Source organism: Erythrolamprus reginae, chromosome 8 (assembly GCF_031021105.1).
Source record: "Erythrolamprus reginae isolate rEryReg1 chromosome 8, rEryReg1.hap1, whole genome shotgun sequence".
Classification (NCBI taxonomy): Eukaryota; Metazoa; Chordata; class Lepidosauria; order Squamata; family Dipsadidae; genus Erythrolamprus; species Erythrolamprus reginae.
In genome coordinates, this window is record NC_091957.1 from 14,744,958 (window position 1) to 14,772,294 (window position 27,337).

Consider the following 27,337-nt stretch of genomic DNA (forward strand, 5'->3'; position numbering starts at 1 on the left):
CTCATGGTCCATCTAGTCTGCCCTTATACTATTTTCTGCATTTTATCTTAGGATGGATATATGTTTATCCCAGGCATGTTTAAATTCAGTTACTGTAGATTTATCTACCACGTCTGCTGGAAGTTTGTTCCAAGGATCTACTACTCTTTCAGTAAAATAATATTTTCTCATGTTGCTTTTGATCTTTCCCCCAACTAACTTCAGATTGTGTCCCCTTGTTCTTGGGTTCACTTTCCTGTTAAAAAACACTTCCCTCCTGGACCTTATTTAACCCTTTAACATATTTAAATGTTTCGACCATGTCCCCCCTTTTCCTTCTGTCCTCCAGACTATACAGATTGAGTTCATTAAGTCTTTCCTGATATGTTTTATGCTTAAGACCTTCCACCATTCTTGTATCATCGTTAACCAAGTACAACCTCAACAACTAATAGCCTTATGATAAGTTTACAATAAGCGAACTCTGCAAATCTGAAAGGACTCTTCCCCCACCCTGCTTTTCAGTGAATTAGGGATTGTGTCACTTGACACCTTCCCCTTCTTTGGACTTGTATTTCGTTCATCAGATCCTTGTCTAGGCTCTGGCTCTTCCAGTCTCCCATAGTTACTTTCACACACCTTTCACACCCCTGGCTTTGTTAAACTTGCCAGTTTTTATATTTCATTGCAATAGTAATTACTTTGCTTTGAACTTCCCTGAGTTGAGTGGTTTACAATTTTAATAAACCATCATTTCCGGGTCCCGTCAACTAAACAATGTTGTTTGGCGGGACCCAGGGGAAGAGCCTTCTCTGTGGCGGCCCCGACCCTTTGGAATCAACTCCCCCCAGATATCAGAGTTGCCCCCACCCTCCTAGCCTTTCGTAAGCTCCTTAAAACCCACCTCTGTCATCACGCATGGGGGAATTGACATGTTCCTTCCCCCTAGGCTTATAAAATTTATGTATGGTATGCTAGTGTGTATGATTGGTTTTAACTTGTGGTGTTTTAAAATTAATTTAAATATTGGATTTGTTTACATTGTATGGCGATTGCTGTGAGCCGCCCCGAGTCTGCGGAGAGGGGCAGCATACAAATCTGATTAATAAATAAATAAAATAAAATGTATTGTTGCTGTTCAATGTTCGGGTCTACCCTGTATTGATTTATTTTCATAATTGCAATTTCTTCTTGGGAACACTCAGTCACTGTAAAGTAATAAAATCAAAAGATTATTCACTCATTCATAAGGATTGAGTTAGGATTATTCATAAGAGGAGAAAATAATTGAGTACATGTAGAATTATTACAAAGTATAAGCACTGAGGTTGACAAGTGGCTTAAAGTGGAATACTTTTAAGTCTGATGAGTCAGGGAAACCCAGGGAAGCCCCACAGCGCCAGCTGAACTGAGCACAGGATCTGAAATAGAATCAGCCCTTAGTAGCCTGACATGGGTCCTGCCCTGGACACCCACAATTGCAGAATGCTATACAGATAATCCTTGATTTAGGACTGTAATGAGTTACTGTGGTTGTTAAGTAAGTTCCTGCATGGTTGTCTCACTCAACAACCACTGTCCCAGCACTCCCAGATGCTAAGCAAAATGAGTAACAGTCTGGCAGTGCCTCTCCATGTGCAGAACCAGTACTTTGGGCTAAAGAAAGGATGCTTGGACTCCCGGGGAGCCTTGCTTCCTTTCTCCTGCCCAGTACAAGTCCCCTCCCCACTACAGGGGCCCAATTTTCCAGCCCCTGGGGGCATACAATAATAATAATAATAATAATAATAATAATAATAATACAGCTTCTTCCTTTCTCCAACTTGTGCCCTCCCCTGCTGCCTCCCTGAGCCAAAAAGTCTTTTTAACTTTCTGGACAGGGGAGGGGAACAGGCACACTGGGAAGGAGAAAGGAAGCGGCTTGTGATCTTCTCTGACAGTCCTTTTTCATTCAACGCCACTGTACTTTCCAATGGCTGCTCAGCATTCATAAGTCAAAGATTTGCTGCACTTCAAGCTGCCCTTGAAGCCCAATGAATGAGAAGCCTTCTCGGGCCTAGAATTCAGCAGGGCAGGCAGCCACGGAAACTTCCACTTTGTGAACTACACCAGTGGCCAGTTTTCTTTGGGTATGTTTTAAGTGTTGGTTGTGACCTTTTAAAGCCTTGCTTCACACAGTGCCTGGTTAATTGATCTGATGTGGTAGAGTTTGCAGAGTCCAGGTCCCCTGTATTAAGCAGCTTCATCTCTAGGGACCCACTAAGCAGGGCTCCATCTCCACTGCAGCACCCGGAGGAGGATTCCCCGAAAATTCAGGCAGCTGGTATACGTTTTCCCCGTTGTTGGGTTAACCTGTTGCTCTATGACAGGTCCCCAAACTTGACAACTTTAAGACTTGAGGATTTCAATTCCCAACCCTGCTGGCTGGAGAATTTGGGGATTTGAAGTCCACAAGTTTGAAAGTTGCCAAGTTTGGGGACCCCGGATACAACGTTTCACGCCGTGAGCTGCGCGTGTGGAATTGGTCTGGAGTCAAGCGACCCTTCAGCAGAATCCACAAAGGACGGAGATGCATTGATAACAGGCGCGCGTGGGGCGGGGGAGGTGTGAGGAAGAGACTCCGGGAGCGAAGGAGTCCTGAAGCCGCTCAGGGCGGCCGCCCGCTCCCTCCATCCCTCCTTCCTTGTTACGAAAGAAACCGGACAGCAGCTGAAATCCCTCCCTCCTTGAAAGTTCCCGCCAAACCCTGCTACGCGCCTGCGCCTCTTGACCCTCCAGGCCCGCCGTAGTCGTGAGAGGCGCTTCCGCCCGGCGTGTCCTGACACGCCTTACCAGGAGCCTCTGCGCTTGCGCGAGCAGGGCAAACCCCGCGCACAGAAAGTAGCGTCGCGCCTGACCGCCGGCAGTACGCCTGCGCGAGGCCTCCCCTCCCTCTTCCCTCCTCCCGCCGGGCGGCCCGCAGGGAGGCGGCGGCGGCGGCAGCGGAGCCCGCGAGACCCCCCGCGAAGGAGGCGCGCGGTGAGTCAGCCTCCCGGCGGGCGGACAGCCAGGCGGGCATGGTAGGCCGGCCGCAGCCTCCGGGCCCTCCATCCCACGCGGCGACGCTGGGCGGGCGGTCCGTTTAGGGCCTCGGCCCTGTGGGAGTCCTCGGAAGGCTTTTTCCCTGGCACCGCTGGGGCCGGTGATTCAAACCCACCCCCCACTGCGATGGGGCTGCGGGGCCTCTCTGCTCTGGTGACCGTGAGGGGAAGGCCGTGACACACACACACCTCCCCGCGCACGCACCCCGGCCCTGGAAGCTGGCTGGGGAATGAAGGGGATCGGAGTCCACCCTCTTCAGGGGTACTGTTTGGGGAGGGGGCAGTCCGACCTCCTCCGTGCTGCTTCCCTTTGGGTCCCTCCTGATGTCTGCCACATCCCCTTCTTGTTATTTTTTTTTGGGGGGAGGGATCAGTTGTGCAACACAGGCTCCCTGTGTACAGGCCTGGCCCTGCAGTTGAGATGTCTTCTCGGGACGGGACTTGCCTTCCAGAGCCGTTTATGGGCTTTGGTTTCTGGTTGGCTGGCAGAAACTCTGCCGCCCTTGGGTGGCTTCCCAATGTGTCCTTCCCTCCCAATTTATTTCACTGGTGGTGGGTAAAATGCCCCACTGCATCTTCCCTTCCGTGGCCACATTGTGTGTCACTCTTACATGCATATAAGTAAAATGGTCCTGTCTCTTTCTCTCCCCAGAGACAGGTGAACGCTTCCTTGGAGACCGCCTAATCCTGGCCTGTGCTTCCCACCATCATGGCTACGGAAGAAAAGAAACCTGATGGGGAGTCAGCCAAACCACAGTCGGCTCCTTCGTCCTCAACCAATCAGAGCAAGGTGAGTGGAAAGTTTCTGGCTGCAAGTCCTGAGTAGAATTCCTTGGGAGACCCCGAGGAGCATGGAAACCTGCCTTTTGCTGAGAAGGATGGGCCAGAATGCTTACCTCTCTCCTCACTTGCAGGATTTAGTTGTTCACAGAGTCATCATGTCAAAGCATAAACAATGTTTGTGACATGAGAAGCAGGCTATTGTGCCATCTGTTCAAGAACATGATAGCTTTCATTGCAACAACAACTTTGCAATTGTTGAATCTGCGTATTTACATTCTAGTAACTTTTTGCAAGAACTTTATTTATTTGAGCAATATCAAGTAATTATGTTAACAGACTTGGCCTTCTCCGGGTCCCGTCGACTAAACAATGTCGTTTGGCGGGTCCCAGGGGAAGAGCCTTCTCTGTGGCGGCCCCGACCCTCTGGAACCAGCTCCCCCCTGAGATTAGAACTGCCCCCACCCTCCTTGCCTTCCGCAAACTCCTTAAAACCCACCTCTGCTGTCAGGCATGGGGGAACTGAAATATATTCCCCAGGCCTATACTGTTTATGTATGGTATGTTGTGTGCATGGTTTTTTAAATTATGGGTTTTTAGCTTTCTAATTATTGAATTTGTATTATATATTGTTTTCTGTTGCTGTTGTGAGCCGCCCCGAGTCTGCGGAGAGGGGTGACATACAAATTTAATAAATCAATCAATCAATCTAAGATTCAAATAAAAAAAGAAAAATATGGGAAATACAAAAAAGATTCTACTACAATGTAAATAAAGAGTTGGATACAGCATCTGAAAATGAGCCAGATATAAAAAATACACTTTTATTTCTATTCTAACTACTGATCAAACGTTTCAGATACAGGTAGTTCTCAATTTATGATCATTTGCTTAGCAAAAAGTGCTTAAAATATGATGGGCCCATTTGATAGCATTGCAATAAAACTTGAGGGACTTTGTGGTCGCAAGGCTGATGTAATGGACCATGAAATAACAGATTATATTTCATTTATTCAATTATTATTTTATCGGGATTGTTTGGCCTTCCCGAAGCCAAGGCAGCCTTCCAGCAGAACTCTCTGCCAACACCATCCGGTCCTTGTTCCTCTGCTGCCGGGAGGGGGAGGTACAAAGAGCGGGCTTGGGGGGGGGGGGATCCTGACAAGTGGTAGCCAAAGAATTGTGCAGCCTCTGCTTGGCTGTGTGTAAAGAGGACAAGTTGTTTCTCAACCTATCGTGACTTTCTTTTGCCAGCCTGCACCTGTGAAACCCAACTATGCCCTGAAGTTCACATTGGCGGGACACACCAAAGCTGTCTCCTCGGTAAAATTCAGTCCCAATGGGGAGTGGCTGGCTAGTTCTTGTAAGTATCCTCCTGTTCCCTTCTTTTCTTTCTGCAACATGTCATCCCAGTTAAAGGAACTAAAATTAACATGGTAATTTTAAAGTGGAGGCCAAATGTGTGGGGTTGGGGTTTTTGTTTTGTTTTTACATTTATGGATATTTGTGTCACACGGTGAAGGCTTCCTTCTGAGCAAGTTGCTATTCAGAGGTCCTTGGAGATGGGTTTGGAAGTGCAGGGGTGGCTCTATGAAGGCAGTTTGCCTTGGTTCCTGTTGGTCCCAAAGGTGCTTTTTCAGGAACAGTTGTTCTTTCTTTTGAAGGCATTTCGCTTCTCATACAAGAAGTTTCTTCAGCTCTGATAAGATAGTGGGGAATGGAGCCCCTGTCAGAGCCAAACTAGCTTCCTGGATGAGAAGCGAAATATCTTCAAAAGAAAACACAACAAAGTCCAGCTGCCTCCCAAAAAAAGCACCTTTGGGACAACCCTAGCCTGGATGACTGAGAATCTCTACAGACGCTTGGTTCCTGGTGTTTGCTCATCAGACCTCCAGCAGTGATCACTACAATTGAAGCAGCTGGTAACATCATTTTCCCCTCCGAGACATCCCCTCTGGGAAGCTGGCATGTCTTCCCATGTGTTCTCTTCTTGAGTGTCAGGTTCAGATATTGGAATGTTTTAAAGCAATGTCAAAATATGCTATACAGTGATACCTCGTATTACGAATTTAATTCATTCTGAGAGGAAGTTCGCAAGGCGAAAAGTTCGTAAGACGAAACAATGTTTCCCATAGGAAACAATGTAAAATGGATTAATGCGTGAAAGGAGAAAAAATTGCAAAACCGGCGCTCCACCAGGCGCCGACGCTCCGCTGTCACCTTTTGAAACAGCCGGGTGCTTCTCGGCGTTCTCCCGAACCTGAAAAGTTCGGCAAAAGTTCGGGTTTGGGTGGCCGCCGAGAAGTGCCGCCGCCCAGCTGTCACATTTTGAAACAGCCGGGGGGCTTCTCGGCATTCTCCCGAACGCCGAGCCCGGAAGTTCGGCAAAAGTTCAGGTTTGGGAGGCCGCCGAGAAGCGCCACCGCCCGGCTGTCACCTTTGCAGAAGAGCTGCGGAGCTGTCAGCCAGTTGGGAGGCTCAAACGGAGGTGGGGAATCCCAATAGGGAATTCCATGGGCGGAGCTTTGACGTCACGAAGGCATCCTTCCTGGAGTCCACGTTTCGGCCGGCCAGGAAGGATGTCTCCGTGACGTCAAAGCTTCGCCCATGGAATTCCCTATTGGGATTCCCCACCTCCGTTTGAGCCTCCCGACCGGCCCACAGCTCCGCGCTCTTCTGCAAAGGTGACAGCCGGGCGGCGGTGCTTCTCCGCAGCCTCCCGAACCCCGAACCTGAACTTTGCCAAACGTCCGGGTTCGGCGTTCAAGAGAACGCCGAGAAGTCCCCCAGCTGTTTCAAAAGGTGACTGCTGGCCGGCGGCGCTCCTCAGCGGCCTTACAAACCCGAACGCCGAACCCGAATTTTGCCAAACTTCCAGGTTCAGCGTTCGCAGCGGCGGGTTCGTAAGGCGAAAAAAGTTCGTAAGAAGAGGCACAAAAATCCCAAACCCCGGGTTCGTATCTTGAAAGGTTCATAAGACGAGGGGTTCGCATCACGAGGTACTATTGTATTTCAAAACGCAGGAGTTTGGTACTCTACTTCTTATTGCTATTTTAATTGTGCACATGTTGTCTCTGCTTTCTTTTAAGTTACACTTGCCATTTTAACTGAAGAAAAATTGTTCTTGATGCAGTGGGCGATCACATCATGTCAGAACATCTGTAAAACTGGCAGGCTTAGGATTTCCTGAGGCTGTTTATATGCTCGGTGGTGTATCTAAGAAGGCCATTTTTGTGATTGGTGTAAACGTTTTATAATTTTGCACAATGTAATCTGGTTCTCCCATGATCTGGACTGGGCAGAGGCGAGTGGAAGCCCCTGAACTTTGGGGTTTTTATCACAGCTCGCTATGAATGGATTTGTTGCCCAGTTATTTGTAAAGATGAAAGTGAAATGTTTGTATCGACGACACTTTGTGGCTTGCAATGCTCAGCCTCTCCTGTCCTCCCAATGGGAAAGGAGCTCCTGCTGTTGCCCTGCCTTCTCCCAACTTTCATTGGGTTAACTGTGTGCCAGTTGCCAGTGCCCACATTTCAATCATGTGACTGCACGGGACTTACTGAGGGCCACTACCTGTCATAAGCACCCCATTTCCAGCACCATCATAACTTCAAATGATAATTAAACAACATTTATTTTATTTATTTATTTATTTATTGGATTTGTATGCCGCCCCTCTCCGTAGACTCGGGTCAGCTAACAACAACAACAAAAAACAGCATGTAAATCCAATACTAAAACAACTAAAAAAACCTTATTGTAAAACATACAAGCAAACATACCATGCATAAATCGTAAAGGCTTAGGGGGAAAGAGTATCTCAGTTCCCCCATGCCTGACGGCAGAGGTGGGTTTTGAGGAGCTTACGAAAGGCGAGGAGGGTGGGGGCAATTCTAATCTCCGGGGGGAGTTGGTTCCAGAGGGCCGGGGCCGCCACAGAGAAGACTCTTCCCCTGGGCCCCGCCAAGCAACCTTGTTTAGTTGGCGGGACCCGGAGAAAGCCCACTCTGTGGGACCTAACTGGTCGCTGGGATTCGTGCAGCAGAAGGCGGTCCCTGAGATAATCTGGTCCGGTGCCATGAAGGGCTTTATAGGTCATAAATGAGGTTCACTTGCTTTCTGAGCAAACAAAGTTATGAGTGGCAAACTGACTTTTATAATTGATCGTTTTCACTTTTTTTTTATTCTTTTACTCCAGCGGCTGATAAGCTGATTAAAATTTGGGGTGCTTATGATGGCAAGTTTGAAAAAACAATGTCTGGACATAAACTGGTAAGTATGATGCCTGGGCTGGGAGTTTGATGCTGCTTGCAGATTTAACCGAGAAGGTCCCAAGGATCCCTTTTCTTAGCAAAATCCTTCCCAAGGAGGTATTATAATAAGCCATGAGGAGGAAAGTTACAGTCTGGCTTAATTATTCAGGTCTATCACTGAGGTGACCTCTTAGTCATAGCATTAGGCCAGTGTTTCCCAACCTTGGCAGCTTGAAGATATTTGGACTTCAACTCCCAGAATTCCCCAGCCAGCATTTGCTGGCTGGGGAATTCTGGGAGTTGAAGTCCAAATATCTTCAAGCTGCCAAGGTTGGGAAACACTGCATTAGACAGATGATACTTTGGAGACAAAAAACATAAAGGGAAGAGGGATTTCTAGATTAAACGTGACATCCACGTAGGTGTTTTAAAAGAGATGATTATTGCTGTTCTCCTCTGCACTGCTAAGGAGAGTCTAACATGGGTAATACTTCAGCCTTATTGGCAGAGACTGAGTTAAAAATTAACATATAAAACAGGTCCCGCCCGCTTAGCTGCCCCAATGGGCCAGTCTTAAAAACTCAGCCGTAGTGTAGGGACGCTGAGTTCTTTTCTGCTTATTTCTCATCAGTATAATAAATCTGTTTTCCCTTTTTCTCCCCCTTCTCTCATAGGAAGAAGTCTTACTGCATGGAGTGGACAAAAGTGGGGTTTCTCTGGGGCCTCTACCCTGCGGGGCATCGCCTCTTCCCCCTCCCTCCTACTTACCTGGAAACTGGCTGCCTCCCTGTTGGGGCCCTCTGCTCTGCGGAGTATTGCCCCGTAGCCAGGGAATCGTTGGTCTGGGGTCCCTGCTCTGCGGGGCACACCAAGAAAGACCATTCAAGACTGCTCTTCCCCAGGCCTCCGCGTTGCGACGCGTGTCTCATCGCCCCCCCCTCCCGGATCACCTTGATTAGGTCACATAAGGAGAGCGAAAGGAAGCGTGAGATCCGAGCGCCGAACAGCTGATCAAGAAAATAGCGTGGAAAGGGCCTTGGGTCAAGGAAACTGGCGGGGATGGAGCGCAGGCGCAGGATCGGCACAATAATAATAATAATGATACTAATAATTGATTAGATTTGTATGCCACCCCTCTCCGGAGATTCAATGCCATTTGGGTCTTTATTACATGTTCCCGCTGGTATTTCTCCCTCCTAGAGAGTCACGTCTGCTATTTGGGGTGCGGGCGACAGAACGCCCGCCATTTCTGGGCCAGATATGACATCCAAACGTCCAGGGCTTCAGATCTGCCTACAGATCTGACAGAACTACCTTTGACGATAGAAGCAGACAGTTCCAACAGTCCCAACGCCCATTCAAGAGCAGCAACACCAGAGGCTACCATAGGTCCAAGTGACTCGCCAAGTCACTCTCCCATTGGCGGCCTACTTCAACATTTCATCGCCTCCTGGGAGTCCGTCAAGGCCTCCGAATAGAGTTTCTTTGCAACCCTCCAACCAGATTCCCTAACTGCCCGACAGTAATTGACACTCAAACGCCACACGCTGACTCGAGGTCCTGCACCTGCTAGATATCAGAAGTATCAAGCCATTTCCGGCCAGCCAGTAAGGCCAGGGCTATTATTCAATTGTATTCATAGTGCCCAAGGCCTCCGGCAGTTGCCGACTAATCTTAAATCTCAAACAATTAAACATCTATGTCCGCTACCACCGCTTCAAAATGCATTCACTAACGACAATTCTGGCCTCCATCCGCCGGTACGATTGGCTAACATCTATAAATCTCAAGGAGACCTATCTGCACATACCGGTCCATCCAGACCACAGAAAGTTTCTTCGTTTCTGTCTGCAGGAGCGACATTTCCAATACAAGGTGATGCCGTTTGGCCTATCGTCAGCGTCAGGAACCTTCACAAAGATCCTCGAAATACTGACAGACCTCAGGACACAATCAATACGGCTCATGACGTACTTAGACGACATCATCATCCTGACCAGATACCCACGACAGGCACGCACAGACCTTGAGCAGACCATCCAAACTTTACAGAGACAGGGCTTCACCATAAATTACCAAAAAAATCATTTGACACCAACCACACGCCTGCAACATCTAGGGGCAATTCTAGACACTCGAGACTGCAAGGTGTATGTCTCTTCAGATATCCAGGAGAGGATCAGGACCATGTTACACCAGGCACATCAACATTAGTCTTCCTATCCCAGCTATTGGGGATGTTTGTCTCTTATATCGACATCATCCCCTGGGCCCGGCTACACACCAGACCATTGCAGTGGTTTCTGCTCCCGTTTCAAAGAGGACCAACCAGCCACTCCAAACGGACCGTCCTGGTCAGCACAGAAGTCAGGCCTTCCCTCCCCTGGTGGAGATCCGGGAGCCTGCAACAAGGTTCCCCCTTCCTGCTACACAACGAGGTGACAATCACCACCGATGCAAGCCTCTGGAAGGGGCGTGCGCACACGGACTCTCAAGTGGCCCAAGAGCTCTGGACACCAGAGGACCTCTTAGAGGTCAATATCAACCTGCTAGATCTCCAAGCAGTCTCCCTGGCTCTTCAACGCTTCACCCGTCTTGTAGAGGGCTGCCATGTCCTCATCCTGACCAACAATGTGGTCACTCATTCCCACATCAACCACCAGGGAGGGGCGGGGTCAGGCAGACTGATGCAGGAAGTCCAGATGCTATTCACCTGGGCGGAACCTCATCTAATTTCTTTTTGAGCCAAGCATATCTTGGAAGTGTCCAGTATTCAGGCGGACTGTCTAAGCCGCACAACACTGGACCTAGCGGAATGGAGCTTGAATCCTGATTTTTTTCCAGGACCTTATCTCTAGATTTGGAATGCCAGAGGTGAACCTGTTCTCGACACACCTCAACAACCAACTACTGAGGTTCTTCTCCCGCTTCCCATCTCCGGGAGCGGAACAAATCAACACACTACACTCCCCTTGGCCGGAGCGCCTACTGTATGCCTTCCCTCCGATCTGCCTCATTCCCAGGGTGGTAGCCAAGATTCTAGGGGAGCAAGCAGAAGTCTTACTGGTGGCCCATTATTGGCCCAGATGTCCTTGGTTCACCGATCTCATGGACCTGTCGGTATCGAGTCCATGGTGGATTCCCGTCTACCGGGTCTCCCTCAGCCAGGGGTCCATACTACATCCAGGCCTCTGTGTGGCACTTCAGGGGGACCGCATGAGAAGAGAACACTTACCAGATAAGTTCATCCCCACAATCCAAGCGTCATGCAGACCGTCTACGACATGCATTTATCAGGCCACCTGGGCAGCTTATTGCACCTTCTGCAAAACACAAAACGTTGACCCTCAGTCTTCTTCGGTGGTTCACCTACTATTCTTCCTACAGTATGGCCTAGGCCCTAGGCAAAGGATTGACGCCAAATACACTGTGCAGACAGGTCGCAGCCATAGCTATGGTGCTTAGACCCGACCACCTTCGACCTATCTCCCATCATCTATGGGTCAACGATTTTTCTCAGGGGAGCATCTAAACTCTGTCCTCCTATTATCCATCGTTTTCCTACCTGGAGCAGGCACTTACGAGCCCGCCGTTTGAGCCATTACGCCTGATTTCTCTACAGCTCCTATCCTTTAAAACGGCTTTCTTAGAGGCCATTACATTGGCCAAGAGAGTATCAGAGCTCTCTGCCCTGTCTGTGAGACCTGACCTGGGCGTAGTCTTATGCCTGGATCCAACCTTTCTGACCAGGGTTTCATTGTGCCCAAGAAATACTGGACTTTTGCACTCATGGATCCCATCCCTTGGAACTGAGATGGCATAAACTGGACGTTCGTAGAGCTCCAAAGGTGTACAGTATATCCACCGTACAAAGCATTCAGGAAAACGGAATCTATGTTCGTTTTTTTCCTCCCTTCGTATCTGGGGTTCAGAGTGTCATCCAAGACCATCAGCAGATGGATTCGCTCTTGTATAATTGCAGCATACAAGTCAAAGGCTACCCCCCCTACCTGCGGGGGTCACAGCTCACTCCACCAGGAGCGCAGCCATCACGGCTGCATGGGCTACGCAGGCCCCTCTGGAAGAAATTTGTCGTGCGGCCACTTGGGCTGCCCCCCACCACCTTCATAAAACACTACCGGCTTGACTCTTACGCTTCGGCTGAAGCTGCCTTCGGACATAGAGTGCTGCAAAGGGTGTGCGTTACTTCTGCGCCCCTGGTACAGCCTTCTCCCACCCCAGTTTAATGAGCTTGGGTACATCCCATGTTGGACTCTCCATAGCAGCGCAGTGGAGAAGAACCATTGAACTTACCTGAATGGTCTTCTCGATGCACTGCAAGGAGAGTCCAAACCCTCCCAGCCGTTTCTTGACACCCGGGGCGCAGGGTGTTGGTCTTTCTATTTTTCTATTTTTCAGTTAACGTTTTTTCCTTGCATACTTGTGGTTAATAAATTCTTATTTTTTCATTACACTACTCCTTCGTTTTTTATTGACTGGCCCATTGGGGGCAGCTAAGGGGGCGGGACCTGTTTTATATGTTAATTTTTAACTCAGTCCCTGACAATAAGGCTGAAGTATCACCCATGTTGGACTCCCCTTGCGATGCATCGAGAAGACCATTCAGGTAAGTTCAACTGTTCTTCTCTGCAGTTTTATTTATTAATTGGACTTATATGCCGCCCCTCTCCGTTGACTCGGTTTAAAATTTAAGCTTCCAAATATCATGTATATTCCTGAGGTTTCCTAGCAGTCTGGCTTTTCAGGAGCCTCTCCTGATGACCCGAGGCAGTTGGGGAGGGATGACATTTCCCAAGATGTTACCCCAAACTTTGGTGAAGAAGAAATCATTGCAGAGGCACTTTTTCTTGTTTTGCAGGGAATCTCTGATGTTGCTTGGTCGTCTGATTCCAATCTTCTTGTCTCTGCCTCCGATGACAAAACTCTCAAAATTTGGGATGTCAGCTCGGTAAGAAGTTAGTGATTATGTGATTTCAATGTCCAACAACTTTACCTTTGGAGAGACACTTCCGGTAGGAAAAGCAAGTAGCATGCTTGGCTGCATAGCTAGAGGTGTAACAAGCAGGAAGAGGGAGATTGTGATCCCCTTATATAGAGTGCTGGTGAGACCACATTTGGAATACTGTGTTCAGTTCTGGAGACCTCGCCTACAAAAAGAGATTGACAAAATTGAACGGGTCCAAAGACGGGCTACAAGAATGGTGGAAGGTCTGAAGCATAAAACGTATCAGGAAAGACTTAATGAACTCAATCTGTATAGTCTGGAGGACAGAAGGAAAAGGGGGGACATGATCGAAACATTTAAATATGTTAAAGGGTTAAATAAGGTCCAGGAGGGAAGTGTTTTTAATAGGAAAGTGAACACAAGAACAAGGGGACACAATCTGAAGTTAGTTGGGGAAAAGATCAAAAGCAACAGGAGAAAATATTATTTTACTGAAAGAGTAGTAGATCCTTGGAACAAACTTCCAGCAGACGTGGTTGGTAAATCCACAGTAACTGAATTTAAACATGCCTGGGATAAACATATATCCATTGTAAGATAAAATACAGGAAATAGTATAAGGGCAGACTAGATGGACCATGAGGTCTTTTTCTGCCGTCAGTCTTCTACGTTTCTATGTTTCAATGTACCCACTGAGTTAGGGTCCCTCTTTCTTTTCCAACCAAGCTTAATTGCGGTGCTTCATTTTCTCTTCTCTGCCTTAATATATAACCTGAAGAGAGTTGTGGGTTCCAGGATCTGTGAAGTTTTACTTAGAGAATTGGTGATTTCACATATGTTTAATCTCATTGTACATAGATATGAAAACTTGGAAAGTTCTGTCTTGCACCCAGTACTTTTCAACACCTAGATGAAGGGGTAGCAAGGCAGTTCATCACCTTTGCAAGTAATAGCAAGTTAAGGAGAATTATTATTATTATTATTATTATTATTATTATTATTATTATTATTATTATTTATTAGATTTGTATGCTGCCCCTCTCCGGGAAGCAGAATTGGAAGATAGAATCAGGATTTGACAGAATTAAACATTGGGCTTTATTCAAAAGATTCCGTTCTTCAGTGGCAAGAAATATAAGGTCCTGCACAGATACACAACAGGAAGTATCTGGCTTAATAGTTGTAACTTTGAGAGGGATCTAGTAGATCACCGCCTACGTATGAATTAGCACTCTGCAGCACCAGCAAAAAAGGCCAATGTAGTGCTAGATTGTATCAACAGAGTCCAGGCCATCAAGATCACAGGAGATGAGATTAGGATTGCCCCCACCCTCCTTGCTTTTCGTAAACTTCTTAAAACCCACCTCTGCCACCAGGCCTGGGGGAATTGAGACATTCTCCCCCGGGCCTACACAGTTTATGCATGGTAAGTTTGTGTGTATGTTTTGCTTTTTAATAAGGGGTTTTTTTAGTGACTTTTAATTATTAGATTTGTTTTACATTGTTTTTATTATTGTTGTGAGCCGCCCCGAGTCTACGGAGAGGGGCAGCATACAAATCTAATAAAATAATAATAATAATGATACTGCACTGATCTAAATCTGGTCACCGCAGTATAAAAAAGTTATTGGGACCCTAGAAAGAGTGCAGAGAAGAGCAACAAATAGGATTAGGAGTATGGAGAGGTAACCATTTGATGAATGATGAAGGGAATGCATCAAGCAGAAAATGTATTTTTTTGTTTTAAAATCACTCTGGATATGAGTGTTGAGTGATGGTTAAAATCAGAGGAACACCTCATCTTCAGAGCTTGTGGGTGCTCTTTCACTGGAAGCTTTTCAGAGGAGACTGGACAGCCATTGTCCAGAATGGTATAAGGTCCCCTGTTCTGGTAGGGGTTTAGACTAGAAGACCTCCAAGGTCCTTCCCAACCCTGTTGGTCTTATTTTTCTATATTTTAGCAAAAAAACAAAAGCCTACAGAGCCTTTGGAGTGATATTTACTGGGTAAAAAGGACAGAACTGGTGCAGATATTTAATTGTCATGGCTAGTCTTTGAGCATTTCCCCATCTGGAAATTTTGAATGAGATTCTGTTCCTTACACCAGAATTAATGCTTGTACTGTGGACATAAAAACTAGATAGGAATGGACTGGTGATGCCAGGGTGGTATTCAAGAGGTAGGCATCTTGCTTGCTTGCCCAACCAGCCTGTCTGGCTGGCTAGGTTGGAGCAAGTACAACCTTGTGTGGCTTGTCTTGAAGGGCAGCCGCCTTCCAGGGGCCCTGTGGGGTGAGGGCACCAAGCAAAATGGAATAGAATAGGATTCTTGATTGGCCTAGTGTGATTGGATACACAAGGAAATGATCTTTGGTGCATAAACTCTCAAGCAACAAGTCATTAAATCATGATCCTAGTCATAAAAATGCATTTTTTATGAATCATACACTTAGTGATCATACAATACTCACAACACTTAATGAGAGTCAAAGGATATTAAGTAAGCAATCCACCTAAATTGCACTAGGAAACTAAATAAAACAATATAAATTGTAAAGATACAAGCCACAAAGTCATAGCCATAAGTAGAAAAGGAAATAAGCAATAGGAAAGTGGAGGAGGAGGAGGAATTAATACAGCCTTACTGAATAGTTTGACAGTGTTGTGGGAATTAGTTGGCATGGGGGGGGACGGGACGCTCCTTGTGTTAGTTGTTCTGGTGTGCAGTGTCCGATAGTGTCATTTTGAGAATAGAAAAAATGCCAAATTCTGTGAAGAGGCCTATCCAGAGCCCATGTCAAGGTTTATCTGCCAGTTCCAAGTTGCAAAGTAGTCAGGTGGTCAGATGGAGGCCTTCCCCATCTCCCAGTCTTCAGGAGTGAAATTTGGGCAGGCCTGGATACGTTTCCTCTTCCCTTCTCTCCCCCAAGCTCTGACCAAAGCAAAAGTGTTTCGCCAGCCCCCTTTCATTATATTATCTGAGTCCATTTTGGTTCTTTCTGCAAAGTGCGGGTGGGACACGTTATAAAAATTCATCTCTCCCTCCCTCCCTGCAGGGGAAATGCTTAAAAACTCTGAAGGGGCACAGCAACTATGTCTTCTGCTGCAATTTCAACCCTCAGTCAAACCTCATCGTCTCAGGATCGGTAAGCATCTGGCTGGGCAGGACTGGATCCTGTTTTAGGTTCTCCGGACCTGCGTCTGAATGGGCTTCCTTGGTTTTCGAGAGCTGCAGCCTTCCAGCCCCCATGTCCCTGGAAGGGGCCGGGCTCTGGATTCCTCTGGGTCAAAGAGAACCCTGGGGTTTCCAGACTCGGGGGGAGGAGGACGAGGGTCTCCTGTGAGTTCCAGCATCCTCTCTCTTTCTGCCTGGCTATTTTTTCCATAGGTGAGAAAATCTTATTAATTAGATAGAATACAGTGATACCTTGTCTTACAAACTTAATTGGTTCCAGGATGAGGTTCTTAAGGTGAAAGGTTTGTAAGACGAAACAATGTTTCCCATAGGAATCAGTGGAAAAGCTATTAATGTGTGCAAGCCCAAAATTCACCCCTTTTGCCAGCTGAAGTGCCCGTTTTTGCGCTGCTGGGATTCCCCTGAGGCTCCCCTCCATGGGAAAACCTCATCGCTGGACTTCTGTGTTTTTGCGATGCTGCAGGGGAATCCCAGCAGCGCAAAAACGAGCGCTTTGCTGGCAACCGAAGTCCTTGAAACTTCCGGACCTCTGTGTTTTTGCAATGCTGTGATTTCGCTGAGGCTCCCCTCGCTGGGAAACCCCACCTCCGGACTTCTGTTGTCAGTGAAGCACCCATTTTTGCAATGCTGGGATTCCCCTGCAGCATCGCAAAAACACGGAAGCCTGGAGGTGGTGTTTCCCATGGAGGGGAGCCTCAGGGGAATCTCAGCAGCGCAAAAACGAGCGCTTTGCTGGCAACCGAAGTCCTTGAAACTTCCGGACCTCTGTGTTTTTGCAATGCTGTGATTTCGCTGAGGCTCCCCTCGCTGGGAAACCCCACCTCCGGACTTCTGTTGTCAGTGAAGCACCCATTTTTGCAATGCTGGGATTCCCCTGCAGCATCGCAAAAACACGGAAGCCTGGAGGTGGTGTTTCCCATGGAGGGGAGCCTCAGGGGAATCTCAGCAGCGCAAAAACGGGTGCTTCGCTGGCAACGGAAGTCCGGAGGCGGGTTTATCACAGTGGCGGCGGTGGGTTTGTAAGGTGAAAATTGTTTGTAAGAAGAAGCAAAAAAATCTTAAACCCCGGGTTTGTATCTTGTAAAGTTTGTATGACGATGCGTTTGTAAGACGAGGTATCACTGTATATGTAAACAAATAGAGCAGGAGATATGGGATGAATGATTTTTTTACAGTGGAACAACCTTTTCAAAATATTCCCATTACTTTCTGTCTCATTCCCCTAGAATTGCGCCCCTTTTTAAAAAATTTCCTGAAAATTATAGCTCAAATATTCAATAGTTATATCCCCGCCTCTCCCATTTATCTGGCAGCCATTTCATGCGACAAAATTAAGTGTTGCCCCATGAATGTCTTCCTCCATACAGGGTTTTGATGTTTTTTTGGCATTTTCAATGAGTGCGCCCTGCCCCATGAATGCTAGTGGGAGCTTGAGGGAGACGTGGGGGGCTTAACTGACAAGGTGTGGGGAAAACGGGTGTGTGCAAAATGGAGGCACTCTGGGCGCCCAGTCAGAAACAGTGGCTTTTTGGGGGTTCCATAGCTGGGCACTGGAACCATGAGAATACAGCGATACCTCATCTTACAAACCCCTCGTCATACAAACTTTTCAAGATACAAACCCGGGGTTTAAGATTTTTTTCCCTCTTTGTATTTTCACCTTACAAACCCACCGCCGCCACTGGGATGCCCCGCCAGCGAAGCGCTCATTTTTGCGATGCTGGGATTCCCCTGCAGCATCGCAAAAACACAGAAGTCTGAAGGTGGGCTTTCCCATGGAGGAGGGGAGCCTCAGGGGAATCCCAGCAGTGGAAAAACGGGCTCTTGGGCTGGCAAAAGGGGTGAATTTTGGGCTTGCACGCATTAATCGCTTTTCCATTGATTCCTATGGGAAACATTGTTTCGTCTTACAAACTTTTCACCTTAAGAACCTCGTCCCGGAACCAATTAAGTTTGTAAGGCGAGGTATCACTGTATATCGACTGAACAAAACTCCACATTGGCGACCAGAAGGGCATCCGGCCAGTAAATATTCATTCAGTTGCCCAGACTCCACCCTGCAAGGGATTATGGGGTCATTATATGAGGTTGATAGCCGGGCACTGCGAAGGTCCCCCTGGCATCTGAGCCATGCTGTGATGGAAAGATTTTTCCTGGTTCTTTTCTGTGGCCTGCAGCCTCTTCCCCTGAGAGAGCCGGGGGCTGTTCTGTTCACCTCGGGAGGGATCCTTTGGAGCCTTTTTCTGGGGTCTGGGGGGGGGGGGAAACAGGCTTCCCCCAGAGCAGGAAATGGTCCCCTGCCAAAGAAGAGGCCCTTCGAGTGTTTGCAGGTCTGACTGTCTTCTCTGCTTCATTTCCAGTTTGACGAAAGCGTCAGGATCTGGGACGTCAAGACGGGAAAGTGCCTGAAAACGCTGCCAGCTCATTCAGACCCCGTTTCTGCCGTAGGTATCTCCTTGGGAGAAAGGGGGCCAGGAAGAAGGGACAAGAGGGGGATGGCCCCCCGAGCCTGTTCCCTCTCTTCCGTCTGCCCCCCAAATAGCAGGATCTCTTCTCGCCTTCAGGTGCATTTTAACCGCGACGGCTCCCTGATTGTGTCCAGCAGCTACGATGGTCTGTGGTGAGTAGGGGGCAAGGAAAGGCCTGTGGCCCTGAGCCAAGGCTGCCTAGCCGGGCAAAGCAGGTCCCGCAAGCCATTCTCCCACTGGGGTAGGGCATGGCAGGCCTGGCCTGGGGCAGGGAGAGCACACTCCACCCTTAATTTCAAGCATAGCAGACCTGACCTTGGAGGGTAAGGGTGGGGATGGGGGCTTTTATTGGGAGGGGAAGTCATTTAGGCTCATTGTGTTGCCTTCCTCCTCCCTGCCCCCCCCCCCCCCAGCTGCCTTTTCTGTACTCTGCAAAGACCCTTTGGGGACAGCCCTGAGGCCCATCCTTCCCTTCTCAAACTGGGCTGCGGAGTCTGCATACAAATCCAATAAATAATAATAATAATAATAATAATAACAATAATAATAATAATAATAATTTCCTGGGAAGCCAAATGAAACACTGCTGCCAGAGTCTTTTCCATTCCTATTCTGTGTTAGCAAAAACTTCAGAAGAGAAGGATTTAGGGGTCGTGATTTCTGACAGTCTCAAAATGGGTGAGCAGTGTGGTCGGGCAGTAGGAAAAGCAAGTAGGATGCTTGGCTGCATAGCTAGAGGTATAACAAGCAGGAAAAGGGAGATTGTGATCCCCTTATATAGAGCGCTGGTGAGACCACATTTGGAATACTGTGTTCAGTTCTGGAGACCTCACCTACAAAAAGATATTGACAAAATTGAACGGGTCCAAAGACGGGCTACAAGAATGGTGGAAGGTCTTAAGCATAAAACGTATCAGGAAAGACTTAATGAACTCAATCTGTATAGTCTGGAGGACAGAATGAAAAGGGGGGACATGATCGAAACATTTAAATATATTAAAGGGCTAAATAAGGTCCAGGAGGGAAGTGTTTTTAATAGGAAAGTGAACACAAGAACAAGGGGACACAATCTGAAGTTAGTTGGGGGAAAGATCAAAAGCAATGTGAGGAAATATTATTTCACTGAAAGAGTAGTAGATCCTTGGAACAAACTTCCAGCAGACGTGGTTGGTAAATTCACAGGAACTGAATTTAAACATGCCTGGGATAAACATAGATCCATCCTAAGATAAAACACAGGAAGTAGTATAAGGGCAGACTAGATGGACCATGAGGTCTTTTTCTGCCATCATTCTTCTATGTTTCTATGTTTCTATTCAGAGTGCCCTGGCTGTGCTGTGCTGTGGTGTTTTATGTGTGTATCATCTGTCCATCTTCTCTCTCCCCCCCCCCCCCCCCCCCCACTTTTCTGCCTGACTAATGTGACTCCCTTGGCATTGCAGCCGGATCTGGGACACGGCTTCTGGCCAGTGCTTGAAAACATTGATTGGTGAGTTGGCTCCCCTCCAGAAGGAATTGGCGCAGGTGAACCTTCCTTTCCCCACGCGGTGCTGACATGGGGCCTTCTCTGTCTCTCTCTGTCTCTCTCTCTCTTTCTTTCGTTCTCTCTTTCAGATGACGACAATCCCCCTGTGTCATTTGTGAAATTCTCTCCAAATGGCAAATATATTCTAGCAGCAACTCTGGATAAGTAAGAGCCAAACGATTCGATTTTCCGAAGAAAGTGGCAGGAGGGAGGAGGAGGGAAAGGCTGACCAAGGCGATGGGAGGAAGGTCCCGCTGGGCTTCTAGCCCTGGAGAGTCCCGGACCAGCCAGGCTCTTCCATTTCCTAGGCTGGCAGTGAAGAACCCAGGGAGCCGAAGGGTTTGCCTGTCTGTACTTGTAAAGGTGTCAGAAAGGGAAGTACAGTGATACCTCGTCTTACGAACTTAATTGGTTCCGGGAGGAGGTTCGTAAGCCGAAACAATGTTTTCCATAGGAAACAATGTAAAATCGATTAATGCGTGCAAGCAAAGAAAAAAAATTGCAAAAATGGCGCTCCGCTGGGCGCCGATGCCTGGCTGTCACTTTTTGAAACAGCCGTGGGGCTTCTCGGCTTCTCCCGAATGCCAAACCCGGACATTTTGCAAAAGTTTGGGTTTGGCGTTCGGGTTCGGACGATGACGTCCTTCCTGGAGTCCACGTTTTGGCCGGCCAGGAAGGACATCTCCGTGATGTCAAAGCTCTGTCCCTGGAATTCCCTATTGGGATTCCCCACCTCCGTTTGAGCCTCCCGACTGGCCGACAGCTCCATGGCTCTTCTGCAAAGGTGACAGTGGAGCAGCAGCTCTTTTCGGGAGCCACCCAAACACCGAACCCGAACTTTTGCCAAACTTCAGGGTTCGGCATTCAGGAGAATACTGTGAAGTCTCCCGGCTGTCTCGGGAGGTGATAGTCGGGCGGCAGGGCTTCTCGGCGGCCTCCCGAAATGCGAACTTGAACTTTTGCCGAACTTCCGGGTTCGGCGTTCGCAGCGGCAAGTTCATAAGGCGAAAAAAGTTCGTAAGAAGAGGCAAAACATTCTGAACCCCGGGTTCATATCTTGAAAAGTTTGTATGACAAGGGGTTCCTATCACGAGGTACTACTGTGTTTTAAAAACCTGGCTGGAGAATAATATTTTGTAAAAGAGCTTTAGATTGTTTTTACTTGGCGCTGCCTGGTCCTCCTTCAGGAGCAGCCCCTGGCCTTCCCCTCAAGCCATAGGGTGAACCCTCCCGGCTTAATTTCTCCCTTCAAGTTTTACAACAGTTCTCTATTTCAGTGTTTCCCAACCTTTGCCACTTGAAGATATTTGGACTTCAACTCCCAGAATTCCCCAGCCAGCGAATGCTGGCTGGGGAATTCTGGGAGTTGAAGTCCAGATATCTTCAAGTGGCAAAGGTTGGAAAACACTGCTCTATTTAACTACCGCTTCCATTTAGGAGTAGCAGCCTAAGAGCCTCCAAAAGATGAAAGGGCTTAGGTAAAGAATAAACTCCCCAAAATAAATATTTGGGTGTGGTTTTTAAACAATTTCCAGAAGGGGAAAAACAGATGGTGTGAACAAACGGGGAGAAACAGGCAAGAAAGCGAGAGAAATACAGTGATACCTTGTCTTACAAACGCCTCGTCATACAAACTTTTCGAGATACAAACCTGCGGTTTAAGATTTTTTTTGCCTCTTCTTACAAACTATTTTCACCTTACAAACCCATTGCCACCGCTGGGATGCCCTGCCTCCAGACTTCCATTGCCAGCAAACCCGCCTTTTTTTGCTGCTGGGATTCCCCTGAGGCTCCCCTCCATGGGAAACCCCACCTCCGGACTTCCGTGTTTTTGTGATGCTGCAGGGGAATCCCAGCAGGGGAATGCCAGCAGCACAAAAACGGGCGCTTCGCTGGCAAAGATTCCCCTGCAGCATCACAAAAACACAGAAGTCTAGAGGTGGGGTTTCCCATGGAGGGGAGCCTCAGGGGAATCCCAGCAGAGCAAAATCCCAGCATTTATGCATGGTATGTTTGTGTGTGTGCTTGTTAGTAAATGGGGTTCTTTTTTAAACTTTTAAAAATATTTTAAATTTATTTGGATTTGTTACGATTGTTATATTTTGCTGTGAGCCGCCCCGAGTCCGCGGAGAGAGGCGGCATACAAATCTAAATAATAAATAATAAATAAATAATAAAAACGGGCGCTTCGGCTGGCAAAAGGGATGAGTATTGGGCTGGCACGCATTAATCGCTTTTCCATTGATTCCTATGGGAAACATTGTTTCGTCTTACAAACTTTTCACCTTAAGAACCTCATCCTGGAACCAATTAAGTTTGTAAGACAAGGTATCACTGTATTCCGTTCTGGGCTGGTGTGGAGCCAAGGAAGACGGGCCCCAAGAGAGCTGGGGGGAGAATCGAGGTGGCTCGTTCTATGGGCCTTTCTAACCAGAGTGTTTCCTTCCCTCCAGCACTCTCAAGCTTTGGGACTACAGCAAAGGGAAGGTGAGTGCCCGTGTTTGACCCGGAAGATGTTCCCATGAGCTCCGGAAAGGCTTAGTTAGCCTCAGGCCTTCATCGCCTCCTGCAGGAGCCAGCGTGTCACAGCGTGTCGGCCCTGCAGTGCGAGGGGCTGATGAAGCAGGCTCAGACTTAGTTTCTTGAGGCTTAATTCAAACAGTAATTTGAAATCAGTGCAGCTTGGCAAATGGCCTCCCAGACAACTTAAAGTTCAGGAGGCTGCAGAGTTGTTGTTGTTTTATTAATTTTTTAAAATTAAATTTTATTACAACAACAACAACAAAAATACTTAAAGGAAAACGTGCCCAACACCAATAAAAACCCACCACCATTTAGGGGGTTAAATTATTTACAATAAGTTTCAATTTCTTCCTTAGCTCCGGTTTACATTTCTTTACATACAAAAAGTGATTGGAATTTATTTTTCACATTGTCGTCATCAATTCTACTCAAGATGTAATTTTTCACCTTATTCCATCGTGCCATCAGCTTCTCCAGTTTATTTTCATCAAAGTTATTTAATCTTATTTCCATTATTTCGAAGTGGATGTGGTCCACCGTGTACCAGTACCAATTCTGGATTGTCCATTTATTGCTATCCTTCCACCCTAATACCACTACTGCTTGAGCGCTTTCCAAAGCTGCTGTTTTGATTTCTTTAAATTCTCGTAATTCCCCATATTTAACTAGTATTGCTAATTCTTTCGTAATTATCCAATTAATGTTTAGGAGGCTGCAGAGTTGAGGAGGCTGCAGACATGATATCTGGGACAGGAATTTCCTCTTTGTCCAGACAGAAAGTCTGTGGGGTTGGGGTAAGGGAGGGGGGACACACACACAGGGCAATGGGTCTTCGCCTGCCTGGGCTCTCTTGCTGTGGTGTGATAGGTGGTTCTGTGGCCTTCTCTTTTTGCAGTGCCTCAAGACTTACACAGGCCACAAGAATGAGAAGTATTGCATTTTTGCCAACTTTTCAGTTACTGGTGGAAAGGTGAGTTGCGTGGGGGGAATCCGTGTCTCTCCCTCATTGGTGTAAATGCTACCTGAATCGCAATTGAATCGGCAGCACTCGAATTCAGGGGCAGGGCCTAGGTGAGGGGATGAGGTCAAGTAAGGCAGCAGCAGCAGGGCCTCATGGGAGTAGGATCTAAATGGCTGGTGCCGGGTCTGACGTGAGAAGGCTGGACACATCCAGTGGCAGCCACGGAGTGTCGGGTTGTACAGGATTGGCTGGCTGTTGACTTTGAGGCAGGGAGGTCCTGGTATTTTAGAAAACTGACTCTGGAGCCCCCTTTCCAATAGTAGTTGGGAGGAGAGGGATCCGCACCTGGGCCCAGCCGTGCTCGGCCCTTCTCTTCTGAATGCCTTTCTTCCCTTTAGTGGATCGTGTCCGGTTCGGAGGACAACCTGGTGTACATTTGGAACCTCCAAACGAAAGAGATTGTACAGAAGCTGCAGGGGCACACAGGTAGGTTGCAGCGCTTGGGCGGCCTGAAAGGGGGCTGGGGAGTTGGCCCCCCTCTTGGGCTGCAGCATCTGGCCTGACGGGTGTCTTTAGCTTTATGCCAGGCATAAAGTTCAGGAGGCCCTTTTGACCTACTGGGGGCTCAATCCTGCAATCCACCCCTCTCCCACTATTTCCTCCCACCAAGGGGAATCCGCCTTCCACCCTTAAGAGGGAGGGATGCAGGGCCTAAATGGGCTTGGCCCCTCCCTGCCCTAAAGTTGCAACCAACCAATGGGCTCTCCTTGATCCCGGGGATTGGTGGAAATATTGGGGACTCCTGATTGGAGTAGTTGTGCCTCTCCCTGGATCCTGGACTCCTGGCACATGGTTGGGTTTAGTGCCACTATAATAACGAATGAGGTGTTGTCATGGGCTTTTGTTGACTAGGAACGTAAGAACACAAAGCCCTTTGCCCTCAGAAGTAAAACTGTCCAGTTGCAACTGCTGGTCTTGGCCAGACCATCCTTGGTGGCTGTCCAACGCACACACGACCAAGGGGTGATGGGAACAATGCCTGTTGCTGCCACATGGTGTCCACATGCAGTGGCTCTTTCTGGCTGTGGCAGGGAAGAGAATGCCAGCCCTGTGGAGCTTTGAGCCCGAGGAGGCCCCTGGCCCTTCAGTGGCAAGGGTGGAAGTGGGAAGTGGGCTCTCCTCAGCTTCTCACGAGGGTCCGCCTTCTGCCGGGACCATCTTCTGCCGCACGAATCCCAGCGACCGGTTAGGTCCCACAAAGTGGGCCTTCTCCGGGTCCCGCCGACTAAACAATGTTGTCTGGCGGGACCCAGGGGAAGAGCCTTCTCTGTGGTGGCTCCGACCCTCTGGAACCAGCTCCCCCCAGAGATTAGGATTGCCCCCACCCTCCTTGCCTTTCGGAAACTCCTTAAAAGCCACCTCTGCCGCCAGGCATGGGGGAATTGAAACATCTCCCCCTTGCCCATGTAGTTTCTCTGTATGATTTGATTGTGTGCTTGTTTTTTATATATTGGGGTTTCTTTTGGATTTTTTAACTTAAAACTGTAATTTAGATTGCTAAATATTATAATAATAATAATAATAATAATTATTATTATTATTATTATTATTATTATTATTATTTATTGGATTTGTATGCCGCCCCTCTCCGCAGACTCGCGGCGGCTAACAACGGTGGTAAAACAACATGAACAATCCAATTAATAAAAACAACTAAAAAACCCTTATTATAAAAAAACAAACATACCGAACAAACATACACACAAACATACCATGCATAACTTGTAATAGCCTAGGGGGAAAGGATAACTTAACTCCCCCATGTCTGGCGACAAAGGTGGGTCTTAAGTAATTTGCGAAAGACAAGGAGGGTCGGGGCCGTTCTAATCTCTGGGGGGAGTTGATTCCAGAGGGCCGGGGCCGCCACAGAGAAGGCTCTTCCCCTGGGGCCCACCAAGCAACATTGTTTGGTCGACGGGGCCCGGAGAAGGCCAACTCTGTGGGACCTTATCAGCCGCTGGGATTCGTGCGGTAGAAGGCGGTTCTGGGTGTATTCTGGCCCAATGCCAGAATATTAGATTTGTTACTATGTATTGTTTTTTACCATTGTTGTGAGCCGCCCCGAGTCTACGGAGAGGGGCGGCCTATAAATCCCATAAATCCAATCTGATCTAATCTCTTTCCCAACAGACGTCGTGATCTCCACGGCCTGCCATCCGACCGAAAACATCATTGCCTCCGCAGCCTTAGAGAACGACAAAACGATTAAGCTTTGGAAGAGTGACTGTTAAGGGCTTTTGGCCACCGGCATCACGTAGAGACTGTTGGGGTGGTGCCCATGCAACCGGAGGGTATTTCGTGTTTTCTGTTTTTTTAAAAAAAGAAAAAGAAAAGAAAGGAAAAGAACCCCACACTTCAGCCACATTAGCAGGAAATCCGGAGCGATGTTAGGAGGTGAAGCCTTGACCGACGGAGAACCGAAGCGCCCGAGTCCTTGACCCCCGAGCCTTGTGTGTGGGGACCCTCTTTCTCAGAGAAGGCCGTTGTCCCTACTTGGTGGGTGTTCAGTTTCCTCCCCCCCATCCCCCCCCCCCCCCGGCTAGAAACAATCTTTTTAAAAGTTATTCTTTAAGACCATCTCAGGCACCGAAGAGCTCCGGGCTTTTCCCGATCGGCCTCGCGAGTGAAGACAGAAGAATATTTTCAGTGCGACCAAATCCATGTGTCCCATCGTGGTCCCTCCCCTGCCCAGTTTCCCAGAGCCTTCGTCCCTCCTGCTGTCCGCTGAAACTCTTCCAAGGCTTTCCCCCCACCCTCTTGCCCCCCCCCCTCCAAAAAAAACCCCCAACCAGTTCTTGTGACCCCCTTTTGTTTTCTTTTGACTTTTTAAAAACCATTCTGACAAATTTCACAATATGTACAGTACAGTTACTTAAGTGTAAAGAATTTTTTTATCTGGAAAAATTTCTCTGTATGAACTTGTATTGCTAATAGTATGACTGTATCTTTTTCTGGCGTCGACACTTCTTCTTCCTCCTCCTCTCCCTCTCTCGATGATAACTCTTGGTGTCCTACGCATCCCGGACAGTGACGGCAGAATAAAAAGTGGGATTTCATTTGGTTGACGGCAGGATCGGCTGCCTGGCGTGAGTGTTTTGAAGGTGGCATCCAAGCAGCTTTGCTGAGACGCCAGGAACCTGGTTTGGGGGGACAAGGCTGGAGACTGAACCATATGAAGAACGGCTGCAGGTTTCGGGTCTGGCCACTCGAGGGCAGTGTTTCCCAAACTTGGGAAACACTGCTCCCCAGTGGCCAGACCCAAAATCTGCTGGCTGGGGAATTCTGGGAGTTGAAGTCCAAATATCTTCAAGTGGCCAAGCTTGGGAAACACTGCTCTAGAGAAAAGAATTAGGGGTAACATGATAGCAGCAGTCAAGTATTTGAAGGTTTGCCACAAAGAAGAAAGTGTCAAATTATTCTCCAAAGCCCCCGAGGGCAGGACAAGAAACAGATGGAAACTTATCAAGGAGAGAAGCAACCTGGAATGGAGGAGAAACAATGGAGGTCTTCAAGAAGAGAGTGGACAGTCACTTATCGGAGATGGTAT

The 27,337-nt window shown here is 47.9% G+C and overlaps 1 protein-coding gene across 5 annotated transcripts; it reads left to right on the forward strand.

The window, feature by feature from the left end:
• The first annotated feature begins 2,832 nt into the window (after positions 1-2,832).
• On the forward strand, positions 2,833-26,850 carry WDR5 (WD repeat domain 5). 5 transcript variants are annotated; one of them, XM_070758920.1, is made up of 14 exons: positions 2,833-2,997; positions 3,712-3,849; positions 5,094-5,202; positions 8,038-8,111; positions 12,972-13,061; positions 16,114-16,203; positions 18,614-18,697; positions 18,818-18,873; positions 20,164-20,210; positions 20,336-20,411; positions 22,700-22,733; positions 23,665-23,739; positions 24,129-24,216; positions 25,921-26,850. In XM_070758920.1, the coding sequence occupies exons 2-14, from the start codon at positions 3,769-3,771 to the stop codon at positions 26,019-26,021; spliced, it is 1,005 nt and encodes a 334-aa protein (XP_070615021.1). In that variant the 5' UTR covers positions 2,833-2,997; positions 3,712-3,768; the 3' UTR covers positions 26,022-26,850. The 5 variants fall into 5 exon arrangements, with proteins under 5 accessions (XP_070615021.1, XP_070615024.1, XP_070615023.1 ...); XM_070758921.1 differs by having other exon boundaries at positions 2,948-3,038; XM_070758923.1 differs by lacking the exon at positions 20,336-20,411 and having other exon boundaries at positions 2,853-2,997.
• The last annotated feature ends 487 nt before the right edge of the window (positions 26,851-27,337 follow it).

Excerpts from the sequence above, each read along its gene's own strand:
- WDR5 (XM_070758920.1), top strand. The coding sequence starts at position 3,769 with ATGGCTACGGAAGAAAAGAAACCTGATGGGGAGTCAGCCAAACCACAG. Across the intron at positions 5,203-8,037 it reads GGAGTGGCTGGCTAGTTCTT|CGGCTGATAAGCTGATTAAA; the intron begins GTAAGTATCCTC and ends CTTTTACTCCAG. Across the intron at positions 22,734-23,664 it reads GGGACTACAGCAAAGGGAAG|TGCCTCAAGACTTACACAGG; the intron begins GTGAGTGCCCGT and ends CTCTTTTTGCAG.